The sequence below is a fragment of the Lissotriton helveticus genome, chromosome 4_1, assembly GCF_964261635.1.
Source record: "Lissotriton helveticus chromosome 4_1, aLisHel1.1, whole genome shotgun sequence".
Taxonomy (NCBI): domain Eukaryota; kingdom Metazoa; phylum Chordata; class Amphibia; order Caudata; family Salamandridae; genus Lissotriton; species Lissotriton helveticus.
Window position 1 is genome coordinate 1606828130 of NC_136063.1, and position 17287 is coordinate 1606845416.

Here is a 17287-nt window from a genome sequence, read left to right on the forward strand (position 1 = left end):
CCCGTTAGTGCCCGATAGAGACCGGACCGGGCCATCTCTCTTCCATCACTGTACCAGAAACCAGGTATCATCATGCCACCAAAAACAAGGAGCACCACTAAGCCAAAATCCAAACATGCACAGGAGGTAGCACAAGTAACAGGTCCTATCGACCTATTCATTTCGCGGGTTCATGAGACAATAAACCAGAGTATAGCCCTAATGGAAAAGAGAGTATCACTAGATCTCATGAGCGCTAATGCGAAGCGTTCCTCTCTGGGTGCCATAGCAAACGCTACTCCTCCAATTCATCTCAGCACACAAAACTGTTCACTTCCAATGACCTTACTAGCACCAGATTCAAACACAGTACCGTCGGTAGTAAATCTCTCCGTCACACAGTCTGAGTCCGATTTTTCTATAACACTTGACGATTTGGAAACTACTCCTGACCTAGCCGGTCGCCATACTCAGGGGGCCGCCCAGCTAAATGAAAACCCGCTCCAACAAGATGAAAGGGAAGGAGCAATCCCAAATAAACATCTACAAATCAGTGAAGAATCAGGTACTAATATTTCGAGCTCAGAACACCCGTTATCTCATTCAAATCTCACTACGTCACATAGCATACTACTTCTTCCAGTAACCGATCAACCACACAAGGCAATTTCAACCGACCATCTTGAAAACCAATGCAAAACTTGCAGAATTACCTCACAAGTCCTTACCATGACAAAAGATCTATTATACCAACACCTAAAGCCTATCCAACTCAGCATTAGGAATCTTGAAGCTCAGCTATCTATAATCTCGGCGACTCTTCTAGATACAAACACCCGTATAGAAACAAAGGGTCAGCGGAATGCCCTACAGCCACCTAAAAAACAAAACCAAGAACACTTACAGAAAACAGTGAAACGCGCAAACCCAACGCTCTTAGCGCAGACAAATCACAAACAAAGCACTTCACTCCCAAAAGCGGCACTCAAAGCGCCCCAACTCCAGAGAGAGAAACCTTCTCCTTTATCCATCCAGCAATCAGTAAATGTAGACCCAGACATGATAGATACCCCAGGTCCGTCGACAAATACAGACACCAGTAGAGCCTGCCCAGAAAAAAGGGCTGAAACTTTTCCATCGAAACCACTGCCCTCTCAACCGACTCCTAAAAATACATCCAAAAAAACGGTAGCAGCTAGACGCCCTGCCCATTTGCCTCCGGAAGCCACCCCATACACAATAGTTCTCACAGGTGTACCCGAGCTAACAGATGACACACCTGAAACGGCATGGTCACTTAAAAACAAGGCCATGCAGTGGCTAAGCATCAATAGACCTCTCGAATCCCACCTATCCGGAGGGGTCACTACAGCCCGCAGGGTAGCCTGGATAGGCAAAACTTCAAAAACAATTCGCGGAGACTGCATCATTGTAACATGTAGAGATCCCTCAACAGTGGACTACATCTGTGCCTGGCCCCAGCTTGAAAAAAAAGGGGGGATTGACGCTTGTCATCTCTCCTTCTTTTATCCCCCAGCTAAACAACAACGCAATCCTCCACCTTGGTCATGGCACCAGTTCCCTAAAGAACCTTGGAACCAAGAGCCATGGTATCAAGTGCCATGGAAACAGATGGAATTCCCATATGATTATGAAGGTAGGGGTGGGCCGAGAAATAGGTCTAGAGAACACCAGAGGCCCTACTGGCAAGAAAGACCCTATCAAACCTACGAAGGTTGGCAGGGCCTCCCAACCCGTAACCGTTTTGATTGTCTCGAAATGGTCGATTGACCATTCAGGGACAAAATGTGCCATCAGCAAGTCAAAGCCATTGAAGTTTCATCCGAGTATTCCTGTGTCAAAACACGACAAGCACCAGGCACCACGATTGCTAACAACCCGATAGACCAGCACACACCATGAAGGAACTCTCAACCTTGAGATTTGCCATCGCTTACTGGAATGTTGCAGGTCTAAACACAAAAATAACTTCTTCCTCATGGCTGGACACAGCAAAGAGCCACCAAATTTTGTGCCTACAAGAGACCTGGTGTACAACACCACTCCATTTAGCTGGCTACAAAACTTTCTTCACTCAAGCACTATCAGGTACAATGGGCAGACCCAAAGGCGGTCTCACGACCTACATTTCCAATACCCTTCCCCTTACTGTGAAACTGTTAAAGGAAACACCCATTTTTCAAATCATACAAATCACACAGTCAACATCATTGAAAGGAAACCTACATCTCCTCATAAACTATTATAATAACTCATGCCCTCTGGAATGTTGTTTACATCTAGACGAAATAGTCAAATACTTATCTTCATTCCAAACAACCAACAATAATCGTACAATCTACTTCATCTGGGGTGGAGACTTTAATCTCACGCTGTGCCCAAAGCACAAAAACGGGAACTGCGGGCTTTACAACGAACTTGGAAATCCCATTGCACACTTTGTGCACACCCTAGGTGGTAACAAACTAAACGAAACCCTCTTTACTTTAGATCTTGACTTTGTAAACGAACTAGTGAACCCGGAACAGGCTTTTTTACCCACCTTTCATGGGCGAGGATGTTTGTCTACCATTGACTACATTATAGCCTCAAACTCATACAAAGGGCAACTAAGCAACTACAAGATCGGATCTAATCCAATCAGCGATCACTACCCACTTAGTGTGGAAATACATATGAACCAAGTTGAGATACTCCCCACAAAAGCTAGCTCCCTCGATCAACAGTCGCTGGCGTTGAAGAAGCTGAACGGGTATGCAATTAAATGGACCAAGATAGACCCGAAAGAGATGACACAAAGGATTCTCGCAAAAACACACAACTGGCTAACCAACTGTTTGTCCCCAGAGACACCCCCAGAGTTAATTGTCACCTCTTTTCAAATTATCCAGGTTGTAATAAGGGACGAGCTATTCATTAATCCAAAAAATAAGTCCAGACCTCACACCACGAGATGGTTTGATACCGCCTGTCGGAAGGCCCTTACATTTCTCAAAAAAGCCTTACACCAGCAACCGAGAGATCCTCAAAAAAATTCCCAACTGAGGAAAAAGTACAACACTGCTCGAAAAATCTGTAAAAAACAGATTAAGCAAGACCTATGGCTTCGATTACATGAGACTGCACTAAGGAAAGACAGTACTGCCTTCTGGCAGACCATAAGATCACCATTTTTGGCCAACATCAGCGATCTTGACCATCTCGACGTGGCAATAACCGAGAGCGACTGGGTCTCTCATTTTTCAAAAATCTTTGAAATATCATCAGATGTCGTACCAACAACCCAAATGCATGAACCCGACCTGGTTAAGAGTAACATCTATCCAATCAACCTACGTTTCAGTCTAAATGAGGTTAGAAAGACAATCAAGGCTTCAAAAACAGGCAAGGCCCCTGGTCCAGATGGGGTCCCCATGGACCTGTTTCTATATGACGTCGACTATTGGTCGAAAATAATCACACGGGTCATGGCTGCAGTGGTTTCAATCGGTCTTTTCCCCTCGTGGTCAACATCAACACTACTGCCTATTTTCAAGAAAGGGGACCGAAATGACCCCGCGTGCTATAGGCCGATCTCCCTTCTGGACTCCACTGGCAAGATTGCAGGCCGAATACTCCTGGACCGACTACAATCTTGGGCCCGGGAGAATAACATCATCACTGACCTGCAATATGGTTTCCAGAAGGGACTCGGAACGGTTGAGCAGGCCCTAAATCTCGTCCTCCTGGCTGGAAAGTACGCGCGCGCTAAAGGAGGCAACATCTTCCTGGTCTATGTAGACTTAAGCGCGGCGTTCGACTGCGTACAACACGCTAAGCTCTGGCAGATCCTAGCGCACCTTGGAGTGGACCCACCTCTATTAGCCTTCCTAAGAGAACTATACACCGATGCAGAAGGTCGAGTTCGATTTGGCACTGGCGGTGAACTTTCACGATCCTTCAAAATCTCGAGAGGAGTAAGGCAAGGATGTGTACTGGCTCCCTTCCTGTTCAACCTATATACAAACGGGCTCGAGCAGGCCATGCTGGAAGGGAGCCAGGACCTCCCGCAAATAGACCACCGCCCTATACCTATTCTCCTGTATGCCGACGACTCTGTAATTCTGGCACGGACCTTGAACCAACTCCAGCTGCAGCTTAATAAGTATGTGAGTTTCATGGATTCACTTGGCCTTAAAGGTAATATCAAAAAGACTTTCACAATGAATATTGGCCCAAGGCCAAGAGTCTCCAAGCCCATACTTATAAACAACACCAGATTAGAAAAAACCCCTGTGTACCCATACTTGGGCATTCTAGTGGATGACACAATGACCTGGCGCAAGGCAGTGGAAGCTAGAAATCTTAATTTTCGCCGCGCTACCTCAGCACTAACTGCTTTTTCAAGAAAACTAGGCAAACCAGCCCCAGCGGAATTGCTAACTATATACTATGCAAAATGCCACAGTGTGGCTACCTATGGAGCAGGTATCTGGGGCTATGGAGGTATCGATCAACTCCAGGTCACCGAAAACGACTTTATTAAATACATTCTATCTCTCCCCCAAAGTTCCCTGATTTTAGCCTCGCATCGGGAGCTTGGGATGGAATATATAGTCGACACCATACGAAGCCAGCCCATCTTATTGTGGCAGCGAATATGGTGTAATCCTGAAAGTCACATTACCCGTTCCCTTATTTCCGACTGTCTTGGCCTAGCGCACTGGCGTAAAATTCCGTGGCTGAATTATATCTATAAATTCTTTGTAGACCTTGACTGTGAGCACTACTTTCTTGAACCACCCTCAATTGAAGACATCTCGAAGAAGCAGTTGAAACAAATATGTATGGGCCATTTAAGGGAACTTCGCAACCAAATAGAGATCACTAAAATACAAAATGAAAAAATCTGTAAACTGCAGACAGGGAAACTCATCCAGCCCTATTTGACATATCTGTTATCGAACCATGAAAAGTTCCTAATTACAAGGCTCCGGTTTGACCTTTTTTACCGACTGGTCTCATTTCCGGAAACGAAGAACTGGTCCCGTAATCTGGTGAGTTGTCCCTGCGATGGAGTTTCTGCACAATCCACGATTCATGTAGTCCTTTTTTGCAAATATTACAGATCAGCAAGAAAAACATGGATCATTCCTATCCTCCGATCCAATGGACTTAGACAATCGTACCCAGCACTTTCCCATTTACAATCCCCGAAATCCCCACAAGAAGCGAAACTAATAGCGACCTTTCTTAAAGTAGTTATATCAACACGTCGCAAAGTTTCTAACTAAATTTGTATTAATTTCAATTTAGAGAGACTATATTACCATCCCAAAAACTCCATCTTTGTGATCTTATCTGCATACTGTTTTTATTTTCTGATTTAAGTTAAAAAAAAATGTGTGTGTACTTTTTATGATTATATGATTCTATAATCGAATAAAAGTTTATGAAATACGAAAATACGAAATACGAAATACAAGCCTCATCTCCAAGTTATACATTTTTTATTTAATTTACAGTACAATTTAGTCACTCTTCTTAAAATTCAAAGTTCTTGTCAAATGCATTTTACCCACTCTCACTAAACTGAGGACGCAATCTCAAAACAATATGATTCTCAAACCCCTTAAGTTAAGGAGTGTTATAAACCAGGTAAAAGCTCACTGAATTATGTCCATTCCAAAGGTCCCAAGGCGGGAATGCATCTTTTTCCTTGGGTCCCAACAGTTCAAAACCTTTAAACAATGTAGAAACCCACACTTCAACTTCAGAAAGAGCACATCAAGGAGAACCGAAAGTCTTAATTGCAGCATAGTGAACTCTAAGGGGATCACAGAAGAGGAGAAAAAGAATAAAGTTTACACCAGGTTGAAAGGAGACCCAGTGATGAACCTAAGATTTTCTAGTGGGCCACCTGCTGGAAGCCAGAATGTATTCTTTCATGGCCTGAGACAAATGTAGCCTTCTAAGCCGTTCCCTCTAAACTTGCAAGCTGCTAATCTCAACCTCTGGAGACATATAAGGGGTAATACAGGAGGAGGCAGATTTGGATTTGGAGAGCGAAGAAGAAACTACATCTGGGCTATTAACATGATAATTAGCAGGGAATTCCGATGTCTTCAAGGCCAAACAGACAAACTAAAATTACCTCTGCCCTCTATCTCTGATTTCTTTCTAAAAGACAAGAAATCAGAGAGAATGCAATCAGGCCACTGAGCCATTGACCGGTTAATGCATTCACCCCTGCGACCTGAGGGTAGTGGAACCCAGAAAAATACCTGGGATGAAAAGCATTGAACTAGTCTGCTTTGTTCAGTAGTTGCCAAATCTCTAACAAATCATTTGGAATACTCCCCTCTTTATTCTCAAATTTTGTGATGAAGGAAGACCGCTGTTCAGGATGTCTCCCTCCTTATTTTCCTCCATTGCGTATGAATTGTTAGAGATGAGACGGTGTTCTCTGTCCAATCTATTATTCTCCGTATGGGTGAATTAAATAATGGTTCCGAATTGCCTGTTCAGATACAAAATTACTATTGCATCTTCCGTTCTCACCAGTACATTGTTCTGAAAGATCTTGGACTGGAACCTCTGAAAAGCCAACCACACTACTATAAGCTCTCTCCAGTTAGACATATGGAAAATTAGTCAGTCATCCAAACTCCCTGTGTTGAATGCGGGCCGTGTACAGCATCCAATCCCTTGATGCTGGCAACCTTTGTACCTCCACTGACTGAGGGGAAGAGCAGCCCGCCCCCCCCAAACCCTCTCCTCCAAATCGGCCGGGGAGAACTTCCTACTGGAGTTGCGCTCTCAGAGATTATCTTGCAGGAAGAAGAACCTTGAACTTGTTGGAAGCTGGCAGCCAGTGCTGAAGAATGTGGAGTTCTAGAGGATCCAGTGACATATGGCCCAAGGAACAACAAATGGTGAAGCTGCCTAAAAGAAAACTGTATACATCAGCCTAATGCAGATTGGTTTAGACGGAGAAACTTCTGCAAGAACTGAAAACAATACTTAACATGTCTCCCTGTGCTCGCAGGGATTCTCTTACAGGTGCTTGATCACACTTTAAAAGCTTTGTCATCCTGTGAACCAGCTTCCACCTCTCGCCTCTGGAAGGCAGACAAATCCCGAATCAGTCTGGAACCAAGCTCCAATATATGCTAGGCTCTGTGAGGGTTTTAGATTTCAATTTCTTGAAATTGATCAGAAACCTGCACATTCTCCGGGATTGTTGTAGCTGTCCAGCATAAGTTTCAGAGCGCAATTGGAAACTAGGAGAAGATCGTCCAGACAGGGATGGATCTGAATATTTATTTTGTGCAGGATTGCAACTACAGGAATCCTTGTTCTCCTTTTAATTGTTAAAGCAGGGTCTCCAAAGAGTAGCTCGAGTTACTGGTTTTTCTCCGGCTATCTGTAAGTAGCTCTCCTGTCTGCAGCCCGGTCTAATACTATAGGAGCTATTGCTTGGGAGAAAAAAATGTATATTTGAGACCTTAATTTCAGAACTCATAAGGCGTTTGGAGAAAAATGGTTGAATTATCAAATTATATTTAAAGGTATTATTTGATTGATAAATAAAGTGGTGATGCTTGTGGCTCCTATAAATAATTTTGTGCCGGGGGCACTGAAGCTATGGCTGCTATTTATTATCCGTTGAGATGTATTTCAAATTGATAATGCTTTTTAGGTCTCGCCTAGTGAAAGCAGCGCATGCGCTGCTCTCGCTATTGCGAGTGCCTTTTGGAATCGATTCTGCGAAGGGCTTGTGTGCACGCGTCTGCATGGACAAACATGGCTGCTCTTGCTATTTGTCCATAGCAGACAGCATGCGAGTGTCCTTCGGACTGTGGACAGTCTGGAGCCATCTTGCGAAGCTTTTGTTGTCATAGCAACGAAAATGCCTCTTCATGTGAGCTTTGCTTTTAATTTTGCTGTCAGTTCCCCCAGGGCACAAGCAGGCATCCACTTCTGCCTTTTTGCTGCGATCAGCTGCCCTGACAGAAGTGGATGCCTACTTGTGCCCTGGGGCATCTGACAGCAAAAGCATGCTGGAGCCAGCTCACCCCGTATACTCCATTCCTCACCCATAGCAACCATGGTGTGTCTGTTACAGAACCCATGCATCCTGCAAGTCACTGCTTACCAGCTACATCCCCTGCTATTCCATTAATGGACCCCTCACATGATCGTCTTTACCCGCCAATCCTCACCAACAGGTTATGTTTCTATGCTAGCATTGGAGTTTATAATATGGACTGTTAGCGTTGGGGTCTATCCACATTTTGCACTGCTACGCTTCTAGTAAATTAGCATGACAGAGGCAGTGTTTCTCAAGAGGAGGGCCTTTGATAGACTACACAGGGCTCTTGCATTTGGGGAGGAAATGGAAAATGTACCTTACCCGTAACCAACTGTTTGCCTCTTATTGAGTTTTAGATTCACGTGATGTGCCCACCACGACCTCTTGTATTTGATTTGCAGCATTAAAACTTGTTTGCGTCAAAATGTTACTTTTGTTTTGGTGGCATGGCATAGTGGCCAAATAGTCACGTTTTAGAAAAACTCTACCCCCTTAAAGTGTGAATCAGACTGCGAGAATTGACGTACAAGGGACAAACGGGCACACTGAGAAATCAGTAGAAAAAAGAAACGCTACTCAACAGAGGTCACTGACAATAGTGGAGAAAATATTTCCCTGCTGCCTGCCTAAATTATGTCTGCGCTCCATCCCTCACCTGTAACATTTACTACCTAGTTACAGCAGAAACCTCTGTTTCAGTTTTATGTCCTCTCTCCCCGTGTCACAGCCCCCACAAAATGCTGTTCAAATTGCTGTAAAAATGTACTATGTAACACTGCAAAAAACGCTATAGTTTAATACACACTTAGTGCTGGACGTTTTTCGGTTCATCTCTTGACAATGGTTCCTTATCACAGACGATATGTTGTAGATGGCTATAACAAGTATTTTTTGGGGATACATTCAACACATACAGACAACTCTGTTGCCTTAGGAGAGCGTAGGCCATAGGGTATAAATATGGAACTTGTGAGACTTGCGTAACCGAGGGTGCTACACCCGAGATGGATTGCATGTGTAGACCTTCCAGGCAGGGTTCTCCGCAGGCTCCAAGTAAAGCACAGACCCCTGGGATTGGTAGATTCCCAGCACAACACGGGAATAAGGGTCAGTGCCGTGTTTGTCTCAGTGATCTTATTATAAGTACGTTGATGCCTGAAGTAGTAAATATACTGTCTGGATCGTCTTCAGAAGCCTGTAGCAAGTGAGTAGGTCTGTACTGTTAACTTAATGTTCAACCTGTTCCCCCACCACTGGAGAGGCTCTGGCCAGGAAATGTCCTTGGGTGCTACACAGAGGCTTCCCTTCGCTCACCGGCCACTCCTCTGCCTGCCCTGAACCCAACACGAAGATGACCTGGAACCACTAGAGGTGCTTGGAAAACCTGCCAGAACACTAGTCCAATGTTTCGGCCCAGTGCCACACACAGGCATTCCCCATTATAGCTGCAAAGAGAGGAACCAGTTAATTTGAACCTACAACAAGCATTTGTAATACAATAGGTCTCACATTTATGCGAGTTCAATCTATTGACATTGTAAATAACAGTGCCTTTTATTTAGGTTTTAAAAACAACAAAAAAAGCATTGTTATTTGCAATGTCAATAGCTCAAACTCGCGTAAATGCGAGACCTGTTGCTTTGCAAATGCTTGTTTACTTTGCTGTTGGCAACCCTGCTTGATGCAGTCACTGCTGACAATCTTGAATTGGGTGGTCACTATTACATCACTAATATTAGTAACTAGGGGTGATTTTTTATGACCATAAGTAACTCTTATTGCTGAAATGGTTAGATACACCTGGGTACTGGGCTGGTTTCTGTTAGTTTTATTCATGATAGGTACTTGATAATGGTTACTGTGGTGAGGTTTCTCCTCTCAAGATGCATATAGTAAGTAGAGATGAGGAATAGGCGAGAAGATAATCAAAGTAAAAAAATCTGCTTATGATGCATGCCGTTCTCCAAGGAGCTTATAAATTAGCTTATACACGAGTAGTATTTGTGATACACTTAACTGGTGTAAATGTTATATAAGCTTTGTGCACGGTGTCTGTCATTTTTCACAATTGATTATGGCAGTGCTTAGTCTGTTAACCATTGTTTTACTTCTGCCCCGTGGTTCTAGAGTTGAATAGAGGAGTGGTATTCATCTGGTGACCAGTAAACATTGGACATCTATTTTCAAAAAATGTTTCCCATCAGTTACAAGTCATCAATTGTTGATAACTTCTCACATTCAAAAAATCGACACCCAACATCCTTTTTGTTTCTTTATACAGGGCCCATATTTCCAATCTTTTTGAGAATGATCGTCATTTTTCTCATCTGTCAACGCTGGAAAGAGAAATGTCGTTTCGTACTGAAATGGTTAGTTTTTTTTATTGTACTTTACATTTATTATGTGAGAACTCAACTCTGTAGTTGCTAAATATTATCAGCTAATACATTTTAAATTAAAATGTGACAAAAGTTTTGTATGTAAAGCAGATTGCCACTGCCCTTCATGAGGACGATTCATAGTTTTGCTGTTTCTAGTTTTAATTGACCTGGCTATCCCTAAGTTTCTGATTTCTAAGACCATCGACTAGTCTTAAATGGCAATCATTTTTAATCTGTGGTTCTTGTGATCGCATATGGTGTTCGATTTGATTAATTGAGGCTTAACAATAGCGCCCCTAATGGGCCCCCACCCTCCCCAAAAGCGCCCGGCTGCGTTATACCTCATGCTAAGAAATTGCCCGACCATTGATATGCATTCAGTCCATACTTTATTACTCTTATTCCACTTCCAGTCACTTCGAAACAGGAATTTAACTATTGGGTCCATTTTCATAACAAAACAACTATGAGCAGTTTAGCGCACCTCCAAAGCGACAGTCACTTGTACCACCAAGGACAGCTGTTTGACACTGCTTTTGTCTTTTTTTTCCATCCAGTTTCATTAAAGATTTTTATTTTGTTCAGTTTTTTTTTTTTTTAATACAGCAGTGGCAAGCAATATGTTACTTTTGTTGTCTTTCACCTTCAGTGGTGGCTCGCCTTTTTGTTTTGTGAGAGCAGATATTGCTTGGTTTACAAGGGAGGTGTTAAAAGAGTGCAACTAATCATGTCCCCTAACATTTCTAGTTCGGTTTCATCACAGAGAATGCCCATATACTATTAAGGTGGTGGTTCTTCATGCCATTGCTGCCTGCTGTTTGAGTCTATTCTCCATGGCTATGTAAGGTAATTTGATTTTGTTGCATTCCTTTTTAGGTCGATCATTTGAGACCTTTTGTATATACTTTAGTATATACTTATATGTGTATGTACTTTGTGGGCTCTGGAGATCAGCCCTAGGACTTGTCTGCTTCTGGACTTTTTTTGTGTTTAACTGCCTCTATTTAACTGTCTTGATAGAAAACGACCGGTAAAGGTCAGTAAAATATCAGAATTACTTTCTGCTGAGTGACTTTCTTTTAAAAAAAAAAACCAACATTTTCTGGCAACTGCCTCTATTTAACTTTCTTGATCGAAAACGACCAGCAGAGGTCAGTAAAATACCAGAATCACTTTAGCATTGTCTAGATCCCAGTCCATAGAAATTGTGTTCCACGAGCACCTATAGAAATTTTTTTTTTTCTTCAAATCTTGTATGTTCAGTGACATGACCACCGAAGGCCCTTATTTTATATTTAAAACAGAGCTTTAGACCATACCATTTCCCACTGAAAGGCAATATTTCTCTCTATGTGTTCCCTTACCTGGCGTGTCACGCAGTGTGGTGCTTACTTTCTCTCCACGTTAAAGAACAGTAGATGTTTTAGCACCCAGGCTAATGTGATGTGTAGCTAAATACATATAAGGTCCTAAAGGCAAGACTGATTGCCTTGAAAATGCTTGTTTTAATTATGTCAGAATATATATCAAATGGACTACACCAAGTCTGGCTTGCTTCCTATCCATTGTAATGTGTGACAGAAACCGTGGTTCCTGTGGGAAAATGCTTATCTATCTTGGTAATACAATGCACAATCGCAATGGCTACAGGTTACGTAGATGTCAGAAGGAAAGGAGACCAAGAACACTTACGTTTTGTATTTACAATCAATATTTTATAGAGTATAAATATACACAAAAAGCAAAAACATATTATGAAGCAGTGCTTAGTGTACCCAGTGTGAATGGAACCAAAAACAAAGACTAGTTAATTTGTGACATATATAGCTTGGTTTCCATCATTTTCAAAAAAGCGACCATCTATAAATTTACAATGATTACAGCCACTGTATACGATAGTGAGAGCTGATACATTGGTTCGCTTTATACATTTGTCAACAACGTTTCGACGCTTCATAGGATATAGGGTCTACAGGACGTATGGATGTAGGGTCATCTGAAATTGTGGAGTTGCGCAGCCACGTGAAAAGAGTGAAAACACTGGTCGAGTGAGAAGAAAAAGCAAAGATATACTCACACTGGACCCAGCCCGGTACCCATTGTGAAAGATGGGGGTGAAAGCCTGGCAACCACGGATATATATATATATAGCACGGCAAATGCCTCTGTATGTGAGGCAAGACTTCCTGTGGGCTTGACCTGTGGTAGCATTCTCATGAGAGCTCATTTGGCAGGAGTTTCAGAAACGTTTTTGCATGAGTAGTCTCACAATTAAGATTTCATGTTGCAGAAACCTCTCAATACTGCATTTCAAAACAATTTGAGCGTTCGTATGCCAGCAGTGTCATGAGGCTACCTGTGGCAGCTGTCTTGCAAGAGCTTAGCAGAGATTGTACAATATCACTATAGCTACTGTCAGAACACAGTTCAGTGGGCCACGGGGCATGCTGGAGCTACTGCGCCCCACCGTGGGTGTTGAGAGTTTTTCCTTCTTATGTTCCACTGCCTGTCATACTATGGATCCTGAGCAACAGGGCCAAGCACTCCTTCAACACTTGACTCTCAGTGGTAGGGCGGTTGAGCAGTCCTAGACTTCTCAAAGGAAAGATAGATACTGGGATTGAGCACAGGCTCACAACTCAAAATATGTTTAGTAACAGCAATAACTGATTGTCTTGTCAAATACTGTCTTTTATGAAAAGTTGAGTATATACGACCACAAACTAAAATATGGCATACACAAATAATACACACAGCCTCCTGAGGTCAGGGCTCTAGTGTTTAATGACAGTCCCCTGATTCTAGCACTGAAGTGCTATCCAGAAGATGTGTTCCCCCGGGGTCTTCTGGCCCTTTGCTCAGCCTTTCCCGCACCAGCAGGGATTATCTGACCGGAGTCACCGGGGTTTTCGCTCTCGCAGACCCTGTGGCTGAAGTGGCTGCCTCGGTGAGTATCGCACACACTGCTCTGCAGAGGCTGCCGCTGGGTGTCCTTGGCACTCTACAGTAATTTTCTTTTGGCCTTCCCCATAAGGACAACGGCCCTATCAGCAGAACAGCTTTACAGAAGCCCCCATGGCATACAGGGTCACTTAATTGCACACTGGTGACAGCTAGAGCGGCACAGCATACAGGTTTGCCAACCTGCGTACAGTCAACAGCCCGATAAGTGCAGGAGCTGTCGCCTTACAACTCGCTACAGGGATCCACCCCAAAGATCCCCCATCGGCTGTCCTGTGAGTTACCCCAAACATTGCCTAGAAAGATGGTGGACAAAGAGGTTTGACCCAGTTCCCCATTTAACATATGATGTTCTGTGGATGAACCTACGCAGGATTGGCATTCTGTCTGATAAAGAGTAGTTCCCTGTAAATGTTCTTACACTTCTGCCTTATGTTATTCACCCACTTGCAAACAGTACATTCATACACAAAGCCTTAATATCATTAAAATACTTCCACCTTTATTGAAAAAAGTAGTTTTGTATAAAATCTTACAAAAGGTAACAATCACAGTAATTCATCAATGATGGCTATAATACTTTTGTGAGGGAGACCACGTAACGTATTACAATGGATTGTGTCTCGTGTGTGCAATGGTCCTATTTGCCATACATCAAAGACCTCATTAGCAAAAATTAAAATAAAGTATACATTACAACATGTCTAATCATAGACCATCCTATACACAATAGTTTTTTTATCAGTTGGTATTCAATAAAAACATGCACTTAATTTAAAAGGATAAACCTAATATAATGCAAAACAGTTGTTGAGGCCGCGTTTCGGTGGCTTAAACACTGGTTGACACCACCTTCTTTAGTATTGTTCACTAATTTATCTTATTGCTCTTGTTGAGATTCATCTCATGGAGTTGATCAATTCCTTGAAACTGTATGCAGAGCTCAATTAGGGTTTATTATCCTCACCAATTTATTATCCTACAGTCAGGAGAATTTAGGGATTATTCCATAGGTTGTATATGACCGAATTCCTTTTCTTAATTAGGAATTATAACGTGGGTCTTCTTATTCTCTCCACCCTTCCACCTATTTCGATTCAACGGTCAGCTTTTTGTCCGCAGCCTCGGAATCGAGCTCATTGGCCATCGTCCGCATGGATCGAGACTTACCCACGAAGACACTCCCCGTCAGATTACTGATGACATTATACAAGGTGCTTCAACACTTGGGGAAAAGACACAGGGTGTCTGCATTTATTTAAAACCCCCCCAAATATGTTTAAAGTTTTAATGATTTGGAAAGCTAACAGTTCATTCTGTGTAAAACGTGTTTATTTGCCGGCCACCATTGGACACGTTTCGGCTGTCCTGCAGCCTTGTTCACCAATGCCGAAGTAAAGTTTGAATTCACTTTATGAACACATTTGCTTGCATGTCACATGAGGACTACAAAATCTTAAGTGAAAACAGACTTGTAGTTTCTAATCACAGTTCAAAACAATACAGAATATTAGTGATTAATTTAACTTCCAAAACTTATTTGATAAATGCATGTAAATGCCTATCTCTTAGACATTATTCAAAATATTCCGCCCCTGTGGGCCAAGGCCCAACTGCATTGACTAACTCATGTTTATAATCAAGCCCAAGTGGGCAATACCATTAAAAGATTTCATTGAAAGCTTTGCTAACAACTTTACAACTATTGTCTTAAAAAGTGTGCAAGTGCTCAAAAAACTAAATAATAAGGTTGAATAAAACTTAATAAATGACCTATACAAACATATATACACATAGTTACTGCGGGATTATGAAGTTCATTTATGGCATACTTTATCACAAGTATGTATGGAAATCATCTTCCATATTTAATCCTACCGGGACCTTGGTGTCTAGTTCTATAAGGTAGCAGGACTCCAACTTTCCTAATTTCTTTTCCCGCTTACCACCTCTACTATTGGGCTGGATTGCATCGATTACAAATTGTCAGACCTTTCACATCTTTGGTATGCACACTTTCAAAATGGCGCGCTACTGGATATGACTTATCGCCATTCTTAATAGCTTTTAAATGCTGAAGTATACGTTTGTGCACTGCTAGAATTGTACTGCCCACACCTCCGGCCAAAAGGGCACTGAAGCACATAGACCGCAAAATACGCCTTGCAATTGAATTCGCCCTTGATCTTTTTAACTGCGCTCGTCAGACCCATTTTGTACGTGTTTGTATTTTTGCCGTGGATACAGGCTTTACATTTAACACATTTTAAAAAACCTGATTTTCTAGTGAGCCATGATGCTGTTGATTTTACTGGTTTAGCATCCTTTAGCATATTACTTACAAGAGCTTGCTTTAGGGATTTTGCACACCTAAATGTTATCTGCAGTTTACGTTGGACTACGTTACAAAAAAAATTGGGTCATGACGTATAATGTGCCAGTGTTTGTTCAAGATGTTTCTGAGATTGGTTTGTTGTTTACTGTAAGTTGTTATTAATCTACACTGGTTTGTAGTCTTATTTTCATCCCTCTCCTTGCTGTTATTCTTACTTAATAACATGTCTTCCCTTGGTTTTTTGCCTGCCTTGTAAATTGCTGACTCAATGCACTCATCTGTATCCTCTGGCTCTGAACCTTTTCTTTAAACATAGTATCTCTTTTTGCATCTCTACTTGATTACTGCAATTTCTTTTAGTGCTTATGCACTCTCCATGCTTCTAATAAAAATTTTGGGATGGGAGCTAGTTGGATAAAGCCGCGCATTTCCCGCTGTTGCTTTACAAAAAAGTTTGGTTTCAAGTTTCCCATCTTGAATATATACTGTGAGATCAAGAAAATTAACAGATTTTTTGCTGATATCATTTGTGAATCTAAGATTCAAATTGTGCACCAGTAGTCTCTTAATGAATTCCTTAGCTTCCCCTCGGAGCCCTTCCATACCCAAAATAAGCTGTCAAAACTACTCCAATGCATGATGTGTTCCTGCCATATGTCTTGGTATTTTACCTCGACCACCTGCTCCTCCTCCCACCAGCCCTTATGCAAATTCACATAGCTGGGGCGAAGCAGGTGCCCATTGCTGTACCGCATATTTGGTGGAAGAGTTCTACATTAAACATGAAGTAGTTGTGTGGAAGGCATATTTCTACCATTTTCAACAACATCTGAGTGTGTGACCAGATATTTAAAGGGCTACTTCCTAGAAAGTGTTTTATTGCCTTCAGGCTGTCATCATGCTTAATACTTGTATAGAATGTTGGCACGCCAATCATAATTAGTAAAAAAATCTTCTTTCCACGGAACATCATAGATCCTCCGAAGGAAATCTCCTGTATCCAGTATACATATTGAAAGTGTTTTCACACAATCATTTAAAAATGAGTCCACATTTTGATTTATTTTCCAGAGCGCTCCAGATGGCTGAAATAGTGGGGCGCCCTGGTGTATTTATCATGTCCTTGTGCACTTTGGGTATTAAATATAGCTCTGGTATTACTGGACTGCTGATTTTCGAAAACACGAATTCGTCATGTCTGATCAGGCTTTGGTCATACTATTGTGTGTGTGTGTGTGTGTGTGTGCGTGTGTGTATGTTTATGTGTGTGTGTGTATGTGTTTGTTTGTGTGCGTGTGTGTATGTTTATGTGTGTGTGTGTATGTGTTTGTGTGTGTGTGTGTATATATATATATATATATATATATATATATATATATATATATATATATATATATATATTCACTGAAAAAACCATAGGTTTCACACCAGTTATAGTTAGGTGGAAATTTTACTCGCATAAAACCATTGAAATTCCCACGTTATAGTTAGTTGGACTCACTATAACCTGCGCGTGCAATGCACTGCTGATGACGT

The 17287-nt window shown here is 42.0% G+C and overlaps 1 protein-coding gene across 1 annotated transcript in view; it reads left to right on the forward strand.

The window, feature by feature from the left end:
* DPY19L1 (dpy-19 like C-mannosyltransferase 1) overlaps window positions 1-17287 on the forward strand; it is a 543661-nt gene that overhangs the window by 50256 nt on the left and 476118 nt on the right. Inside the window, exon 3 of the mRNA XM_078688229.1 lies at window positions 10356-10443. Within this exon, the coding sequence (XP_078544355.1) occupies window positions 10356-10443 (88 nt within the window). The remainder of the gene's footprint in view (window positions 1-10355; window positions 10444-17287) is intronic.